The following is an 18869-nucleotide window of genomic DNA, read 5'->3' on the forward strand; positions in this document are numbered from 1 at the left end:
AAGAGGAAAAAATTATTTTGCCGTTAGATTTGATGCCTTTGGTCTCATTTGTCCTTCCTAAATTAATTTAATTTTTCATTAATTACTTAGCCCTTTACACAGTCTGAAGTGTCTTTTTTATTTTTTAATAATAAGGGGAGCTCTAACCGGTTTGGCTCAGTGGATAGAGCGTCGGCCTGTGGAATGAAGGGTCCTGGGTTTGATTCCGGTCAAGGGCATGTACCTTGGTTGTGGGCACATCCCCAGGAGAGGGTGTGCAAGAGGCAGCTGATCGATGTTTCTCTCTCATTGATGTTTCTAACTCTCTATCCCTCTCCCTTCCTCTCTGTAAAAAAATCAATAAAATATATTTTAAAAAAATAATAAGGGGAGATTATATAAAGGTAAATGGGAAACAAGGCTAATGTTCATAACCATGTAGTAACATTTCACAACTCAAGGCCTATAAAGGCAAGTAGAAAACCATGTTTATCTGAAAGTAAATATAATTTATAACTGACCGGTAACAGCTCACAAATCCTAACTGAACATATATATGTGTTTTAAATTTCATTGAGCTCTTTTTGTTAGCCTCTTGTGAGAAATAAGATAGATTTGTTTGGAAGATTTTTCTCTGGTAATGGACCGTGCCCGTAGACTATAAAGAGGCGGTTAGGTCTAAGCAGCAAACAAATTTATAGGACCCCTCTTCTCCCAGACAATGCTGATTGGCTTAGTGGTGGGCACCTAACCCAAGGCCAGCCAATGTATATGCTGATGACTGACTAGTCAAAATTTCGATGCTCCTCCTTTAAATACAACTATAGATGATGATAGGCTTTACACTTTTAAAGTCGCATAGGCTTGGAGACAGTGACTGACAGATTTGGGTAATGTGCAAGTAGAAGCAAGCTAGTTGAGAGAGAAGAGGGAGAGAAAAGCGGGTAAGAGATCTTGAGGTCCCAGTAATCACTTCCCCTGAATGCAGTCTCTTCTGGTGAGGCCAGTTATACTTCATTTCCTGTGTCATTGAGATTGCTTATTTATATCTTTATACTCTCTTACATATGATTTTATGCTTTATAATAAAATTCCTTGCTTAATCAAGATTGAACTTTATAATTTGTGAATATGTTCAACTTTATGATTGTGACACATAATCTATATTATAAAAGTAATCTAGACCAGTGTCTTAAATTTTTGTAGAAGACACATCCATATAGATACCATTTTTGATGACTTATGTGTCATTAATATAACATAGTTTGCTTAGCTGCTTTTTTCTGGCATTTGGGATGTTCTCTATAACTAGATTACTAAGAACATTTGGTACTGTTTTCAAAACTTAGATTTAAATGAATGAGGCATTATTTGTATTATAGCTTTTTAGAAAATATATTTTTATTGATTTCAGAGAGAGGAAGGGAGGAGAGAGAGAGAAACATCAGTGATGAAAGAAAATCACTGATAGGCTGCCTCCTGCATGCCCCCTTCTGGAGATCAAGCCCACCCAGGCACGTGCCCTTCACTGGTATTGAACCTAGGACCCTTCAGTCCGCAAGTCGGTGCTCTATCCACTGAGCCAAATCAGCTAGGGCAGTATTATAGCTTTTTAAGGACATAATTTGATTCACTTACCAGTTTTAAAAATAGAGATGTCAATTTAAAAAGGGAATCTAATGAACAAAATAAACTGATGAACAAAATAGATCCCGAGACATGGAAGCATGCATGGAACAGACTGACGAATCCTAGAGGGGGAGGGAAGAGATTAACCAAAGAATTTATATGCATATATGCATAACCCATGGACACAGACAATAGTCCAGTGAAGGCCTGAGGAGAGGTGTGGGGGTAAGGAGAGAGCAGGGTGGAGGGGGGTCAGTGGGGGAAAAGGGGAGACATACATAATACTTTCAACAATAACAATAAATTGAAAAAATAAGAATCATTAATATGAGAGGGCTTTAATATATGAGTTTGCAATATAATAAGAATACAGACCTTCATTTTCACAGCTTTTTATTTTGTACCTATACATATCCATATATATCCTCTGTATATATTTATGTTTGTTTATATTTACATATATATTTATTTTTTAGTACTTGGGTAATCTGACATGAATTGCAGTGACTACTATACATTTAAGAACATCATAGTGTTTTTTGTTTAGTTTATTTTCTCTTTGACAAAATTTTACTTTTATAACTTATATGGGAAGATGAATCGTTTGGTCTTGTTTTCTGAGTTCTGTTCCCATTGCTAAAAACCTATTGAACAACATTCTTGGAAGATATGTTTTTCAGAAGAATCTTTTCAGTTTTTCCCCCCATAAAACTTTACCAATAAAAGGTTTATGGACAAATTAAGCTAATATGTATAGACATTTAAAAGTCCCTTCTGATTATAAAATCAATGCTTAATGTTTACCTATTACCTACCGACCACTGTTAACATTTGCTATATTTCTTTTTATGTTTTCTGTGTGTAACTCTGCACATTTATATCCTGTAATTTTAAGTTAATATTATTGTGGCCATTTTTTCATGTTTAAATATTTTGCTTCTAATCTAACAAGAGCTTCAGATCTGTAAGTAATGTGAAAAGTGTTTATTTCAAGTTCTCCCAAAATACCAGTTTCTCCTTTAATCTCTCCCATCCTATCTAGATTTTAAAAAGTAATCTAAAGTCTGAGATTTCAGTGAGTTTGAAAAATATTAAAGGTAAATAAATTAAGGTGACTTTATTTTTTAAAATTGTATTGAAAATGTTTTAGGACTTCCTTCGATGTAAACTTATAAAATATTTTCTTAGTGTTAGATCTTGTTTTAGGAAATGTTCATTGTTGACCTTTAGGACCAAGGGAAATACAATATCTATTTAAAAATCTTTTTTTATATAGTACTGACTTGATTGCAATTTCATGCTTTAATGTTGTGGAAATCTACGTGGAATGCTGATGAATTAGGAAATAAATATAGCTAGGTATTTGCATAAAATACAGAGTTTAGGAGAGTTCAGGCTCTGGAGTTGGACCTGGTTTGATTTTCTACTTTATTGCTTTGTAATTCTTTGACCTTGCACATGTGTTTTAACTTCTCTGAATCTGAGTTTGACTCATCTATGAAATGGGGATATACATAATAAAAGTACCTTTACCATAGGCTTATTATGAGTGACTTAAATGTCATAATTCATGCATTTACTGATATATGGTGAGTGTCTAACAAAAGCTAGCTTTTGTAAAAACTTTTGTTGTTACATTTTAATATTACTACTGCTGCTATTCTTTACTGTGAGAATTCTCAATAGATATTCTACTTCATATGCATGATTATTTTAAGTTAATGTAACATGACACTATTAAGCAACATAACCCTATGTAACTGCAAAACTTTTAATCAGTGATACAGCTGTTGATTTACTAAAATTTATGGAAACATTGAAGTCATTATCTGCATTGCTACAGTTACGTTATTTATATACTAGTGTTTGAGCTGAGCATCTAGCCTTCCTCATTAGAATTTTTACTTACACTGTTTTAGTTAAGGATGAAGAAACACATAATGTTGGAATAAACTATTTATGAAGACCTAGAGTCATAGCATTTGAAACAAAACATGCATGCTTCTTCTTTTTAAAAAATATATTTTATTGATGTTTTTACAGCGAGGAAGGGAGAGATAGTGAGTTAGAAACATCGATGAGAGAGGAACATCGATCAGCTGCCTCCTGCACACCCCCTACTGGCGATGTGCCCTCAACCAAGGTACATGTCCTTGACTGGAATTGAACCCGGGACCCTTCGGTCTGCAGGCCGACGCTCTATCCACTGAGCCAAACCGGTCAGGGCAAACATGCATGCTTTTGATAGTTTTTGTTATATATTGTTTAAAAAGAATTAATGTACTATTCTACCGTACTTCCAGTGTATATTCACTCAACAAATGTGTTAGCAGCTGCTATGACTGTGTTAATTATTCTAGTTCATTCAGGGATGAATCGAATGCTTCTTCACAAGGGGCTCAGAGTTTAGTTTGGTGAGATGAGACGTGCATAAATAATAAAAGAAAGCGAAAAGTGCTATGAGAGAGGTATAGATTATGTGCCATGTGAATTGTATGGTCAGCCATGTTTCTCTTCAAAGATTCATGCTTTGGTGCATTGCACTTTCTGGTATTAATTATTCAGAGTTCACTAACTCAGTCTGTACCTCATAGCCAAGAACTCAGAAAGACCTTGTCAAGAACTGGAGGATCTGAAATTTTAGCCTGCTACAATTTTGTGGGTGTTGGTAGAAGACATGAACAAGACTCCTGGGTTTAGAGACAAAGGCCATTATTCATAGCCTGTGAGCAGGATGAGCTTCATATTTGTGTTGGTTTCCATTGGCCCCTCAAGTTCCATGGCGGCAACACAAACGGTTTCAGTTTAGGTGGATGCTACCTTTATAGTGGGTTTTCATCAGAGCTGAGAAATTTTGAGTTCAGGGAACCTGAATCTTTCATAATGGGTGGCACGGAAAGCTACCTGACTTTTTTTCCATAGGAAGCTTATCTTTATTATACTGGACAGTACACAAACCTACCCTCTCTTCAGGAGGAAGAAATTATCTTCCAAGACTGTTCACTATTTAATACATTCCTAAAAAGATAGTGTGCATAAAAGCTGTCACTCTCCACTTGAAAAAACATGCAGAAATGCTAGGGACCCATAGAGCATTGCCTCCCAACAGGCCTCTGAGTAGCTAGCATAAGTGGATGTCACAGAGTTCATGAATTAAATGTTCTTGTGCATTGCCAGTTTATCCTGAAATGCTGTAAACTACATACCACTTTTTATCCTGAATTAAAATTTGATTCTCTTCACAGAAAGCAAATACTGACCTCAAGTTGATATACCTGCTCAGGTTTTTAGGAGTGAGTGTACTAATGTCTTCATCTTACTTTAGAATGCATAAAAAATAAGATGGAGAGATGAGCAGACAGAGATGGATAGATTGTTATGTCTAAAGTAATTAGAACGAAATGTTAATTTTAGAGTTTAGGTAAATGGATATGATTTTTCACTGTGCAGTTATTTCAGTTTCTCTTCATGAAATTTTTCAAAATGTTGGGGAACAGTCAACTGAACTCTTATTTCTCCCAAGTCAATTTTCTTTGCAACTAAACTCAGCTTGCCATTCAAGAAAACTTTAATGCAATTTACATCAAAATATGGATGGATGATAACCATTTAAAAATTGTTTACTTAGAGTGGTTTTACTATTAGCTGTTTCTAGTTTAATGGGGTTCCTTTTAAGATTGGGAGGTTTGGACAATAAAGGTCCCATTATTTAGTAAGAAGTCATTACTCTGAATACTGGAATTTTGGATATAAAACCTGAATATAAAGGACATTTTATGCCTGAAATACATTTTAGGCAAAGGAGGCAGGACAGTCCGCTTTAGGACATCCTTTCTGAGTGAGCTACCCTAACTTTTTCCTACCTTTGAGATTTCAGGTTCCAAGTTTTTTTGGTATGGCGAACCCTTTTTATATAGAGGCCATATTTGTATATGTTATATTTCTGTCTGATATGATTTGGGGCCTGGAGTAGGATTTTGGCTTATTGGCAATGACATTTGTAAGTGGAGTGAGGACAGAGTACTTAGTGACAGAAAATGTTATAGTCCTTTAAAAGGGGTACCAAAGGAGAGGTCAGCCCATGTAATTAAAAGGTCAAGTTATTTTTATTGTAGTTCCCTCCCTGCCCACCTCCCCGTAAAAGATTGCAAATAGATGTAACTTGAATTATGTGGAATTTTCTTGTTTTTATGGACTTTTCTTACATATAAACAGTGAAATTTCATCTCTAACATAGAAAGTATGTGTCAGGTGGTTCTTGTGATTGGTGACTAGTAAACTATCAGATAACTTTAAAATGGATTATTCCAGTAATTAAGCATCTATGTTGGACAAATGACAGGATTTTCTTTCTTCAAAAAAAAAAAAAAAAGGTTTTATTACCTTTTGTAACTTTATTTTTATTGTTGATGCTATTATAGATGTCCCTCCTATCTCCACCCAGCCCCAGCCCCCCTTCCCTCTGTCTGTCACTTTATTGTATGTGTCTATAGGTTAGCTTTTCTAAAAAAAATTAAAAGTTTGTTTTGTATAAAGGAAAACTATGTAAGGAATTATCAAAAATAAATGCTCATGTAATCAATGCTCAGGACAAGAAATAGAACTTGGCCAGCATTCCAGAACTCTCCTTCTACCCTTTCCTAGTTACTACCTCCTTTCTCTGTTAAGTTAACCCCTATCCTAGCTGTTCGTAACCATTAATTTTTCTTTTTTAATATGTTTTTATTGATTTTTCGGGAGAGAGGGAGATGGCGATAGAAACATCAATGATGAGAGAGAAACATCATTGATTGGCTGCCTCCTGCATGCCCCCTACTGGGGGATTGAGCCTACAACCTGGGCATGTGCTCCGACCTGGAATTGAACCAGTGACCTCTTGGACCATGGATCTATGCTCAACCTCTAAGCCACATCAGCCGAGCTAATTTGTTTTCTTACTGGTTTAATCACTTAAGCATTGAAGAGGATAAGTTATTCTATTAGTAAAGCAAGAGACTATTATCACATTGTGGATCAGTAGTTTTATTGCTTGCTTTACCTAGTGGCCAGATAAGTTTCTATTGAATGAGTACAATTTTTTTTTTTTACATAAATGTTAAAGGCATGCTTTAAAATGAAATACCCATTGCATTTTAAAGTTATTTATTATATGTTCTTACAAGCTAATATCTGTTTAAAGTATGATACTTTGTAAAACACTATGTAATATGCAGCGAGAATTCTGGTGATCCGTCCGCAATGTGTTAATATAATGCAGTGTTTTTAAACACTACGAGACACAGTGTCCCATTTTAATATTTTATATTTTGTAATGTCCTTTTTACCATCCCAAAATGAAATTCATATAAGAAATTACCTGCCAACTAATTAAAATTTTAATATAATTCCCTAACTATAACATAAAGGAGAAATAAAAAGAAAGTAAAATTTTAAAGAAGTATGTATTTTTTTTTGTAAATGTTTGGGCACATATGTACTAGAAGTTATAATGAAGTAGTAGCCAGATGCTTGTGACCTACTTATAATAAACTAGAGGCCGGGTGCACAGGATTCGTGCTCTGGTGGGGGGCATGGCCTGCAGAATTCAGCCCATTGTAGGAGCGCTACTCATCCCCGTCAGGCGGCGCTCCCACTGTGGGAGCGCACTGACCACCAGGGGGCAGCTCCTGTGTTGAGTGTCTGTCCCCTGGTGGTGAGTGTGCATCATAGTGACTAGTCAATGGGTCATCTGGTCGTTCTGCCGTTCAGTTGCTGGGCTTTTATTATATAGGATAAGTTTGCATTTAAGAAAAGTAAGGCAAGCCAGCTGGCATGGCTCAGTGGTTGAGCATCCACCTATGAACCTGTGTGCAGCTGATCAATGATTCTCTCTTATCATTGATGTTTCTATCTCTCTCTCCCTCTCCCTTCCTCTCTGAAATCAATAAAAATATTTTAAAAAATAAAAGTAAGGCAAGAGTTATATCTGAATAGAGGGCTGACTGCTTTTAACATTTTTGTAATGGCAAAATAAGAATATTTATGCATATGGGTAGAATTGTGAATGTGTCACAACTCTCTGCTGTTATAGATATGTTGTAGTGATGATTCAAATATCTTGAGTGACATTGCAGTTGTTAGAATAATTTTTTGTAATGGTAAATTTGCTTTTAAACTTTTGGAAGGAAGAAAACATTTTTTTTTCTGTTTTTCACAATAGGTAAATTTGAAAAAGGCATTTTTCATCAGTATTAATTTTTAGAGCGGTATTTGAAAATTTGGTGGGATTAGGAGCATATTACTTCATTGTATGGGTCTGCCCTGGCATTGCAGGATGTCTACCATATTGGTCCATTTTCCCCAACAACAGTACCACCTAGTCATAATGTCAGGCAAAAATAACGGACAGGGATAGTATTACTCTGGGACTTAGGATTGTTTCATAGCTAGTAAATAACGTAGATTTTTTTTCCCTCTGCTTTTGAGTGTTGGTAAAGATAGATTTTTATTAGGTCTTTTTAACCTGCAGCCTTCAGGGGTCCAGGTCTCCCTCCCACCCCTACCTAATCTCCTTATCTCACCCTTACCCCCCAAAATTCAGTGTAAAATTGTTGTGAATATTTGTCTTTGTATGTTTTTCTGGGCTACTGCATATAACTTCGAGATTCTCAAAGGGTTCTGTGACCCAAAACAGCGGACCAGATAACTTCTTTCTTCTCGAGATCTCTTAATAGCTGTTAAATCTGGTTATTCTGCTGATGGTCATCAGTACTTGCTAATTTTCCAGGAAAATGGCTTAGACTCTGAACTGCCTGGTGGCAGCAACCCATATTGAGAGGCTTGGTTAGAGGAACATAATGGAGCAGAAAATCTCAAATTCATTTATTAGGTGGGTTTATTCTAGATAATTTTACTGACAAGGCTAACATATCCAGTTAAGAATTTTGTTTTAAATTGGTGGAGTTTTTTTCTTTTGACATATTCATCTTTAGGTAGTTTGCATTTTTATGTGTAGATGGACCACAGTCTATTACTGAAGGTTTATAAGTCCTGCTGGCAATATAAAGTTTAAGTACTATTCCAGAATTCACATGTTGATGAAAATTGACACGTTTATTTTCTAAATTAGTTCAAAAATTTTATTTTACCTTATTTTTGATAATTGATATATTTTTTTAATTGGGGAGAATTAGAAAACTTGAATTTAAAATTTAAAAACTTTTACATAATTTTGTTATAAAATTTTGTGAGATGATTCTTTTGTCATATTAAAGTCCTAGTTGAGATAGCCCTATAAAATTTTATACAGTTTCAATTATCTACAGTAGTTTTTTGACTTGGAGAATGTTAAGAAATGGAATCTATGTCTTTTAAGACTCCTGTTTCTATTAGTTTAAAGTGTTTTGATAGCCAACCATTTGGTGGATGAATTCATGTGGCAAAATGAACAGATTGGTGTTTTCTTCTTTAACATGCCCATGTATGATAGAGCTGTTAATCAGCTGCTCATAAAAGATGCAAGCAGTTGGCATTAAAGAAGAACAAAGGGTGTGAAATAATATTCAAATTGAATTATTAACTTGACCATATAATTAAGCAAACTGAAAGATTGCATTTCATATATACGGGGGTAGGTTTACAGTTGAGTGTGGGAAACAGAGTTTATGCTTGTATTATTAATTATTGTACTGTTTTCTATACAAACAACTGTAAACCTACTTTTGTTGCACCCTGTATATTGTATATATACCATTCCCCCAAAAGACATGCTATTTTTACATTAAATTTTTTTCTGTAACTGGTTCTCTGCCTTTATATATTTTCTTCTAATGTTCTCTCTAACTTCTTAATCTCATCCCAGTTCCAATTCTTTGTTAGAAAGTAATTTATAACTCAGAAATTTTAAATCCTATATAATAAAAGCCCAGCGACCAAACAGCAGAGCCACCGGAACAACCGGTTGACCAGTTGCTATGATGCTCACTGACCACCAGGGGGCAGGTGCTCAATGCAGGAGCTGCCCCCTGGTGGTAAGTGTGCGCCCACAGTGGGCTGATCCCCGCAGACCACGCCTTCCCCCCCCCCCCCCCAAGTGCACGAATCCTGTGCACTGGGCCTCTAGTATAGGATAAAATTATTTCCCTTCCTAGAACTTGAAATAAGTAAGTTCCTTTTAAAGGCCTTGCATTTGAGATTTATTTCTTTTCCTCTCATTGCATTAGGCAGATCTGCTTGTTTTAAAAGACATGCATATTCTTGTTAATTTAAATAAAAGAAAATCTTTTTAATAGTTGTCTTTGATTTTGATTCCATGCCCATGTTGCAGGCTCCATCCCCAGTAGGACGTGTGCAGGAGACAGTCCATTGATGTTTCTCTTTCTCCCCCTCTCTCCTCTCTCTCTAAAATCAATAAAAACATATCTTTAAAAAATGGTTTAGGATTTATTCAGGCAGAACTAGATCACTTTTTTGGATTCTTTGTTTTGTAATTTTGTGTTGCTTGGGTATAGAACCAAAGCTTAAAAACTTTGTATCTAGAGTATTGGACACAGTGGTCATAATAAATACTTAATAACTATGTGAGTGAGTGAACGAATCAAACTAATTGAGGTGAAGCAAGAGCACTGTTGTCATTGGATGTAGTATCTTCAAATGTAGAGATTTTTGTAGTTGGCTCAGTAAAGAGTATTTGAAGATTGGCACTGGTTTGCAGACCATTGGAAAATCCTGTAATGTGGTACTAGCCTACTATAAGAATATAATTGTGGACTTTATTTCATGAATTGAAACTTTCAGAATACTTTTATTAGAAATAATAAATGCTCGTGTAGAAATTTTACCAAATATGGTAAAGAATGAAGAAGAAAGTAAAATTCATTTGTAAGTCTACCACTTAGTGAGAAAGTAGTCATTTGGTATATTTATGTACACAGATTTTAATATATATACTTTAAATAAAATTGAGCTTATATACATTTAGTTTTGAATTCAGTGTGTGGGGGACAATCCAAATTAATTTTTTTTTTCTCCTGTTTTTGATTTTTGAACCTTACAGGCCCCTTCACAGATGTAGTCACTACAAATCTTAAGTTGCGAAATCCATCAGATAGAAAAGTATGTTTCAAAGTGAAGACTACAGCACCTCGTCGATACTGTGTGAGGCCCAACAGTGGAATTATTGACCCAGGATTGACTGTGACTGTTTCAGGTAGCACATGATATCCAGAATTTAAACAATTTTGAATTTTATGATTATTTTAAACTTGGTTTTAATTAATAGGGTTTTATCTGGGGGAAGAAGGAAGTTTTAAAGTTATTCTGGCTTTGCTTTTATTTAAGTGATGTCCTTATTCTCTTACTATATATATGCAAACGGTTGCAGAAATTTCTCACCCTTATCTGTGATGGGTGTTATGTGGTCATTTTATAAGCAATTGTCAATTTAAATTTTGTATCTTTAGTTTGTATCTTTATTTCTATAGTTCGTTACCATATTCTCTGCCCTTATTATTGTGTCTTTGAAATACTACTTTGTTTTTGTGATTGATCACTCTTATTCAGATCTCTAGCTATTGGTACATGTTACATGCAACTGTAGAATTATTCTAAATCTTTTGCTTAAAGTATATAATGCCTCTTTTTGCTAGTTGTATCAAATTAAATGAGCATTTCTGCTTTTCATTGTCAACAGTGCCCTGCACTTGAAAACTATTCTTATTATTCCCTTTTGTGTTTACTTGTAGTCCAAGGAGTATACCTGTTCCTTCCATATATGAATTGCTTTCCCTTGCCGTGGAGCCTGTGCTGATGCCGTAATTAATGCCCTCTATGAAATGTTCCTTTCTTTCCTCAGACTTTCCAAGACAGTACTTTCTAACATAGCTGAGAAATAAGAAGCAAGTATGAGAACATCTCAGGCCTCACAAGAGACCATTTACTCTTATTTTTAGCAGTGGTTCTCAATGTTTACTGTGTACCATAACACAGAGAGCAGGAACACACATGGACTCTTCCAGATCAGAATCTCTGGGGACATGGCCCAGACATGTACCTTAAAAATACACACACATGCCTGGGTGTTCCTGATAAGTATTCCTAAGACATAATAATTCATTATGTTTTCTGGTTTTCAAGTCCACAATAGCAAATTATATAAAGAGCGAGAGCCTAGAGCACACCCATTGAAAGTATTTAGAAGTAGAACCTGACTGCAAAGGCAGTAGAGGACAAACCATAGTCAGAGTTCTTGAGAACCCTAAATCCTCCCCAGTAGCTAGATTCAAAACCTAGAGCAAGGAGGATCTAGAAAAGATGTTTTTTTTAGTGAGTTTTGTTGTATCGTGGCCTGGGAGGAATGCTTTCATATTTGTTCAGGTCATCAGTTCCTGGGGAAAATGGATGGGAAATAAGATAAAGCTATGACATGCATTCTGGAAGTTGCTGCCTAAATCTTCAAGCCTTTAGTTAAATTGGAAGAAAACAATTATTTCTATTTGTACTAAAAATAGTTTTGGGTGCAAACAGTTATATATCTATCCCTAGGAGTCCATAAAACTTCAGAATGACTTTTTCTTTGAGAGTTCTAGATTGCTAAAGTTTTACTATATTAATGTTTCTTTAAAAATTGTGTACTTCTCAAAGCACTTTTTCTCACATGAACCCCTTGTATTGAACAGATGACTTTTTAAAAATTCCAGACACACTATTATTTGCCCTCAGATCCCTCTCCTCCCATTAGAACTTAGCTCTTCCAATTTTCAGTGTAGTGCTTTTCCATGAGGAGTCACTCAAACTAAATTTCTTCCAGTAGCTTTCCCTGATTGCCTATCGTGTACTTATATACTCATTTCCCCCCTCCGTTTAACCCTTTATATATATATATACACACACACACACATATATATATGTGTGTGTATATATATATACACACACATATATATATGTACACACACATATATATGTATATATACATATATACATATATATATTAAGATTATCTTCCTCTTGTTATTTGCAGCCTTAGAGTATATTTGTCATAAAATCATAATCATGTTTAAAGTTATCTTTTTGTCTAGTTCCCATGTTTAAAGTTATTTTTTTGTCTGGTTCCTAGTGACTAGCCTATAATGATTGCTCAGTGAAGAGTATTAATGGAAATTTATTGTGCTTTATTTGGATTCTGGGTATTTAGCCTGTGCATTTTTTGCTGCTATGTATTTGGTCTAAAAAAGTTTTTTTTCCACCATGATGGAAGTTGATGGACCTCTCAGGCATAGCTTAGAAATAAGATTTGTTTATATAATTCATATTTCTCATGTTTGCTTAATTGCATGTCTTTGTGAAAGTATTGAAATGCATATACTGGTATATCTTAGAAATAATCTAAATATTAGTGGGAGAATAATTTTCCACAGTACTACATATATATTTTACATAATTGCTGATTCATTCATTAGTACATTTATATTATATAATTTAACATGACTTATAACCACAAGGAGTCTCTAAAAAATCTCTCTTTTATAGGCTGACAATCATAAATGTTTAGGAAAATATTGAATATAATTATTTGGATGCTAGAAAAATTCTAGGAATCATGAGACCTTTTGTATACTTTTGTTTTCTTAGAATCAGATGTAAACCAATTGATAAACTCCTTTTGAATGGGTGTTTATTTAAAATCTATCTTTAACCCTGGCCGGGTGACTTGGTTGGTGGGAGCATCATCCCATACACTAAAAGGTTGTTGGTTTGATTCCTGGTTAGGGCATGTACCTAGGTTGTGGGTTCGATCTCTGGTTGGATGAGTATGGGAGGCAACCTATCGATGTTCTTTCTCACATCTATGTTTCTCCTTTTCTTTCTCTCCCCACCCCCCTTTTCTCTAAAATCAATAAAAAAGTATCCTCTGGTGAGGATTAAAAAAAAAATCAATTAAAAAAATTAGTTATATTAGAATACTAATAATATATGGTAGTGAGTTTTTAAATTACTTAGAATTTCTCCTTTAAATAACCCAGTTGTCTAATTTTAAGAGATATTATCTCTATTAAAATGGAAGCCTAAATTTATAACTAGTTTTAATAGAAATTTACTAGATTTAATCCAGGCTTGCGGGCATGAAAATAATTAACCTTGGCAAAATTTTGAAAACTTTCCCAAACATAAGTTTAGAGATACAGTCATAAATTTGATACTTATTTTTTAAATAGCCATTTATTTATTTTGTAGGTTGTTAAAGATTTAGCAAATCAGAAAGGTGGAAAATTTAAAAATAATTGTGAAATATAAAGTTGATTCTGGATCCTAAATGTAAATAATCTAGTGTTTCGTTTCTTGAAGCCTTCCTAGTTTTCTAAATTTGCACATTAGTGAATCAGGTAATACGATTAAGTAGCAAACAAATGCAGAAGACAATGTAATGTGTCCTTTCTTTTTATTTAGTAATGCTACAGCCTTTTGACTATGATCCTAATGAAAAGAGTAAACACAAGTTTATGGTACAGACAATTTTTGCTCCACCAAACATTTCAGATATGGAAGCTGTGGTAAGTATAGAAATTGAGCAGAATTTATTTTGGGGAATGTTGTTTAAACTGTGGGTTTAGTTCCCAGTTGAGAAATCTAATTTAAAAACAAAATCTGTACATCTATTTATTACAGATAATCCTAACTGTAACAATGAAAGAATTTTGAAATAGTATTTTTTAGAAACAATTTAGAAATGCTCCTAAGAAGGAAGTCCTGTAATCGCTATAGAGATATTAGTGGTGTGATTTCAATGGATGGTGATAGTAGCTCTTCTTAGGATTATTCAGAAATTTCTGTGGCATTGCCAGATAACTATGGCAGGATGGTCAATACAGAGTGCAATGCAGTATTGCATCTTGGCTGAGCCAAAGACAGCACTCCTGTTCTAAGCAGCTATGCTAATCTTTTAGTTATCCCTTGAGATGAAACCTATTTGTCACGGTCATATCTCTTCTGTCTCATGTTTGGTTTTATTTGTTTTTTAGTGGAAAGAGGCAAAACCTGACGAATTAATGGATTCTAAATTGAGATGTGTTTTTGAAATGCCCAGTGAAAATGATAAATTGGTAAGTAAGAAAATCGGAAGCTATTAGCAAGCTCTCAGTTCCTTTTAGATCAATTTTCCTTTTGTTTTGACCTTTGTGAGGGATGTAGTAATGGCTATTCCACTTTATAAGAAGAATCAGTACTTAGTTTAAAATAAAACCACAAACTTGAAATGCTCTTTTCATTTTAATAATGTTTGTTTAAGAAGAAAAATACTTTTAGATTAAAGCTGCATGATGGAGAAGAATAATTCTACCAAAGTTTTTCCACTTATATGATTTGAAATTCTTTTTAGAATTGAGGCATTTGTATACATAAATATAATTAAGTAATAGATGTAAATCACTTTTTGGCAACGATATACCAGCGATCTGAGTATAAAACGTTTAGTTTACATGGACAAGCAGTTTATTCCAAATTTGGCTATTCCTAGGTATTTTGCTTAGTATTGATCTTGGTCAAAATCCATTTGATTTTCTTTTTTCCTTACTGTAAGTTTATTGTAAGACAGTTTATAAATATCTTGCTGTCTTTAATCTGATTTTATTCTTTAACGTAAGTAAATGTTTTATGTTGCTTTTTGATTAGTGTGAGGTAAATATAATTTGGGGGACTGTGGGATATATGCGTGTAGTCTAAAAAGTCTTTGAATGTATAGAATGGTTGTGGTCGCTTTTTGTGTTCCCCTTCTGAAATGTAAATTTGAACCTATCTGTGACTGTAGGGGGCTTGAAAGGTAAGTTGGGTTTTTTTGTGGGGGGGGGGGGCGGTGATGACTTAATATATAAAATTATATGAGTAAATAGAATTGTTTGTCACAATTAGGTTGCAATGTGATATAACTATTGCCTTGATTTGGAGGTTCTTTGCCCTGTTGATAAGTAAATTTGCAGATTAAATACATAGGCTTGATTATTTTGTTACTCTTTTACATTAAGTTGAAATGAAAAAGTCACTGAATGGTGATTAGGTGTTGATCAAATTATTTATTTTGTTTTAAAATGCCTTTTAAAAGGGATTTTGGGATATTTACCTGAAACAAAAAATGTGAATGCATATATTCTTACTGGAGAGTGAGGATTAGCATGTTTATGCTTTCCTTTTGGAATTTATTTTCTCTCTGCCTAGGCTGCCAGTAAGTCAATAATTTGCAAAGTTAGAACCAAGAAAACACGACAACATTGTCTGGGTTGACTAATTTCATTTTATTTTTTTCCAGTTTTGAGATATAATTGACATACAGCACTATATAAATTTAAGCATAATGACTGACTTGTATATATTGTGAAATGATAGCCTCATTAAGCTTAGTTACCATTCATTATCTCGTACAAATGCAAAAAGAAAGTTTTTTTTCCTTATGATAAGAACTCTTAGGATTTACTTTCTATTTTTATTTAAAAAAAAATTTTTTTTTTACTTTCTTTTTTAAAAAAAAATATATTTTATTGATTTTTTTACAGAGAGGAAGGGAGAGGGATAGTTAAACATCGATGAGAGAGAGACATCGATCAGCTGCCTCCTGCACACCTCTTACTAGGGATGTGCCTGCAACCAATGTACATGCCCTTGACTGGAATCGAACCTGGGACCCTTCTGTCCGCAGGCTGACGCTCTGTCCACTGAGCCAAACTGGTCAGGGCAGGATTTACTTTCTTAACAATTTTCAAATATACCATGTAGCAGTGTTAACTATAGTCATCATGTTGTACATTATATCCCCAGTTCTTATTTATCTTACAATGGAAGTTTGAGTATCTTTTGACCAAGTTTCCCTTCCCATTTCCCACCTCTAGTAACCACAAATCTGATCTCTTTTTCTATGAGTTTATTTTTTATTTTATTTTATTTTTTTAAATATATTTTATTGATTTTTTACAGAGAGGAAGGGAGAGAGATAGAGAGTTAGAAACATTGATGAGAGAGAAACATCGATCAGCTGCCTCCTGCACATCTCCCACTGGGGATGTGCCCACAACCCAGGTACATGCCCTTGACCGGAATCGAACCTGGGACCCTTCAGTCCGCAGGCTGACACTCTATCCACCGAGCCAAACCGGTTTCGGCGAGTTTATTTTTTTTATGAGTTCACATATAAGTGAGATCATACAGTATTTGTCTATTTCTCTTATTTCACTTAGCATAATGCCCTCAAGGTCCATCCATGTTGTTGCAAATGGCAAGATTTACTTTTTTTTGGTTTTATGGCTGAACAATATTCTGTAATGTGTAGATACACCACAACTTTTTAATCCATTTTTCTGTCAGTGACCACTTAGGTTATTTTCATGTCTTTGCTGTGATAGATAATGTTATATAAACATTGGGGTGCCAATATCTTTTTGACGTACTGCTTTTGTTTCCTTCAGATATATTCCAAAAAGTGAAATTCAGTGGAATATGGGTCGACTTATTTTAAATACATGTTTGAATATTTTCTCAATATATATGTTATTTTTTTAACAATCTATATATATAAAAGCCTAAGTGACCGGCCAGCCCTTCCACCGTTCGACTGGTAGCTATGATCCACACTGACCACCATGGGGCAGATGCTTAGCGCACAGGCATGGAAACATGGAACAGACTAATGAATCTCAGAGGGAAGGTGGGGGAGGATGGGAAGAGATTAACCAAAGGTCTCATATGCGTATTAGAGGCCCAGTGCATGTGCACCAGTAGGGTCCCTCAGTCGGTCCTGTGGGGATTGGGCCAAAATTGGCAGTCTGACATCCCCTGAGGGGTCCTGGATTGCGAGAGGGCGCAGGCCAGACCAAGGGATTTCATCGGTGCATGAATCTGTGCACCGGGCCTCTAGTCATTTAATAAACTTAGAGCTGTCTTTAATCTGGACTTCTGTTATGCTCTGGATAGCAGAAAATTTGAGATTATAGTGTGAAAGGGGTTGGAAGTCAAGTATTTGATATTGCTGATCAAGAGTAGTTTTCACTGCTTTGGAAACCAAACCAGAAGTTGATGGAAATGATAATTGATCCTAGCTATTTAATCTTATAGAGCTGAGTAGGAGATATATCTACATATAGATGTAGCCCATAGTAATCCAAGAAAGCAGTTTTGGATCTGCTAAAGGCCTTGAATAAATACTGAATGTAGTCCCCGAAGTCCCACACCATGGAATATGAGCAGAAGTAGTTTGTTCCTGGAACATTTTTAGACCAGGTATTATTAATAACCCAAAGTCTGTTCAGTAATTTCAAAGTACTCCAGAGAATATCTGATTTTGAGCCTGGATGAACTAGCTGCAGATTGTATTTGCACTAACTGAACTACTTGGACTTGAGGTACAGTTATTGACTAAGTTGTAGGGAATATTTGTTGAAGATAATGTTTTATTAACATTTTATTTTAACCATTATAACAGTAGACCAGGGGTGGGCAAACTTTTTGACTCGAGGGCCACAATGGGTTCTTAAACTGGACTGGAGGGCCGGAACAAAAGCATGGATGGAGTGTTTGTGTGAACTAATATAAATTCAAAGTAAACATCATTACATAAAAGTGTACGGTCTTTTTTTTTTTTAGTTTTATTCATTTCAAACGGGCTGGATCCGGCCCGCAGGTCGTAGTTTGCCCACGGCTGCAGTAGACAGTACAATGAATCCCTGTGAACCTATGGCCAGTTTTAACAGTTACCACTTTATTGTTAATTTTATCTAAATTTCACTACTTCCCATCTCACATTGTTTTAAGGCAAATTCCAGATGTGATATAGTTGGATCTATAACTATTTCAGTATGTATCATTCAAGTACAGTGACTTTAATAAAAGGGAAAACAGGTTAATGACAATACTACCATCAAGCCTTTAAGCTTAACACATTGCGGATGGATCGCGAGAATTCTCGCTTCATATTACACATGGTTTTACAAAGTATCATACTTTAAAAAGATATTAGCTTCTAAGAACATGTAATAAATAACTTCAAAATGCAGTGGGTATTTAAAGCGTGCCTTTAACATTTATGTAAAACGTTTTTTTGTACTCATTCAATAGAAACTTATATGGCCACTGGGTAAAGCTAGTAATAAAACTACTGGTAGTCCACAATGTGTTAATATGTTATTAATACCAGACAATCCAGGCAGCATTCAAATTAATATCACAAATGCATTTAAAATTTTTGGCAGTTTTTTGGAATTTATTTAAAAGTAAAGTCCACATACTGCTGTTGGATATGTTTCTTA

At 34.7% G+C, this 18869-nt stretch overlaps 1 protein-coding gene across 2 annotated transcripts in view; it reads left to right on the top strand.

Moving 5' to 3' along the window:
• The window catches only part of VAPA (VAMP associated protein A), a 39833-nt gene that overhangs the window by 7833 nt on the left and 13131 nt on the right, over window positions 1–18869 (top strand). For both annotated transcript variants that reach the window (XM_081096867.1, XM_081096868.1), the window contains exons 2-4: window positions 10643–10795; window positions 14032–14135; window positions 14604–14684. In XM_081096867.1, coding sequence (XP_080952993.1) covers window positions 10643–10795; window positions 14032–14135; window positions 14604–14684 — 338 coding nt within the window. The remainder of the gene's footprint in view (window positions 1–10642; window positions 10796–14031; window positions 14136–14603; window positions 14685–18869) is intronic.

Source organism: Myotis nattereri (assembly GCF_964212035.1).
Source record: "Myotis nattereri genome assembly, chromosome: 8".
NCBI lineage: Eukaryota > Metazoa > Chordata > Mammalia > Chiroptera > Vespertilionidae > Myotis > Myotis nattereri.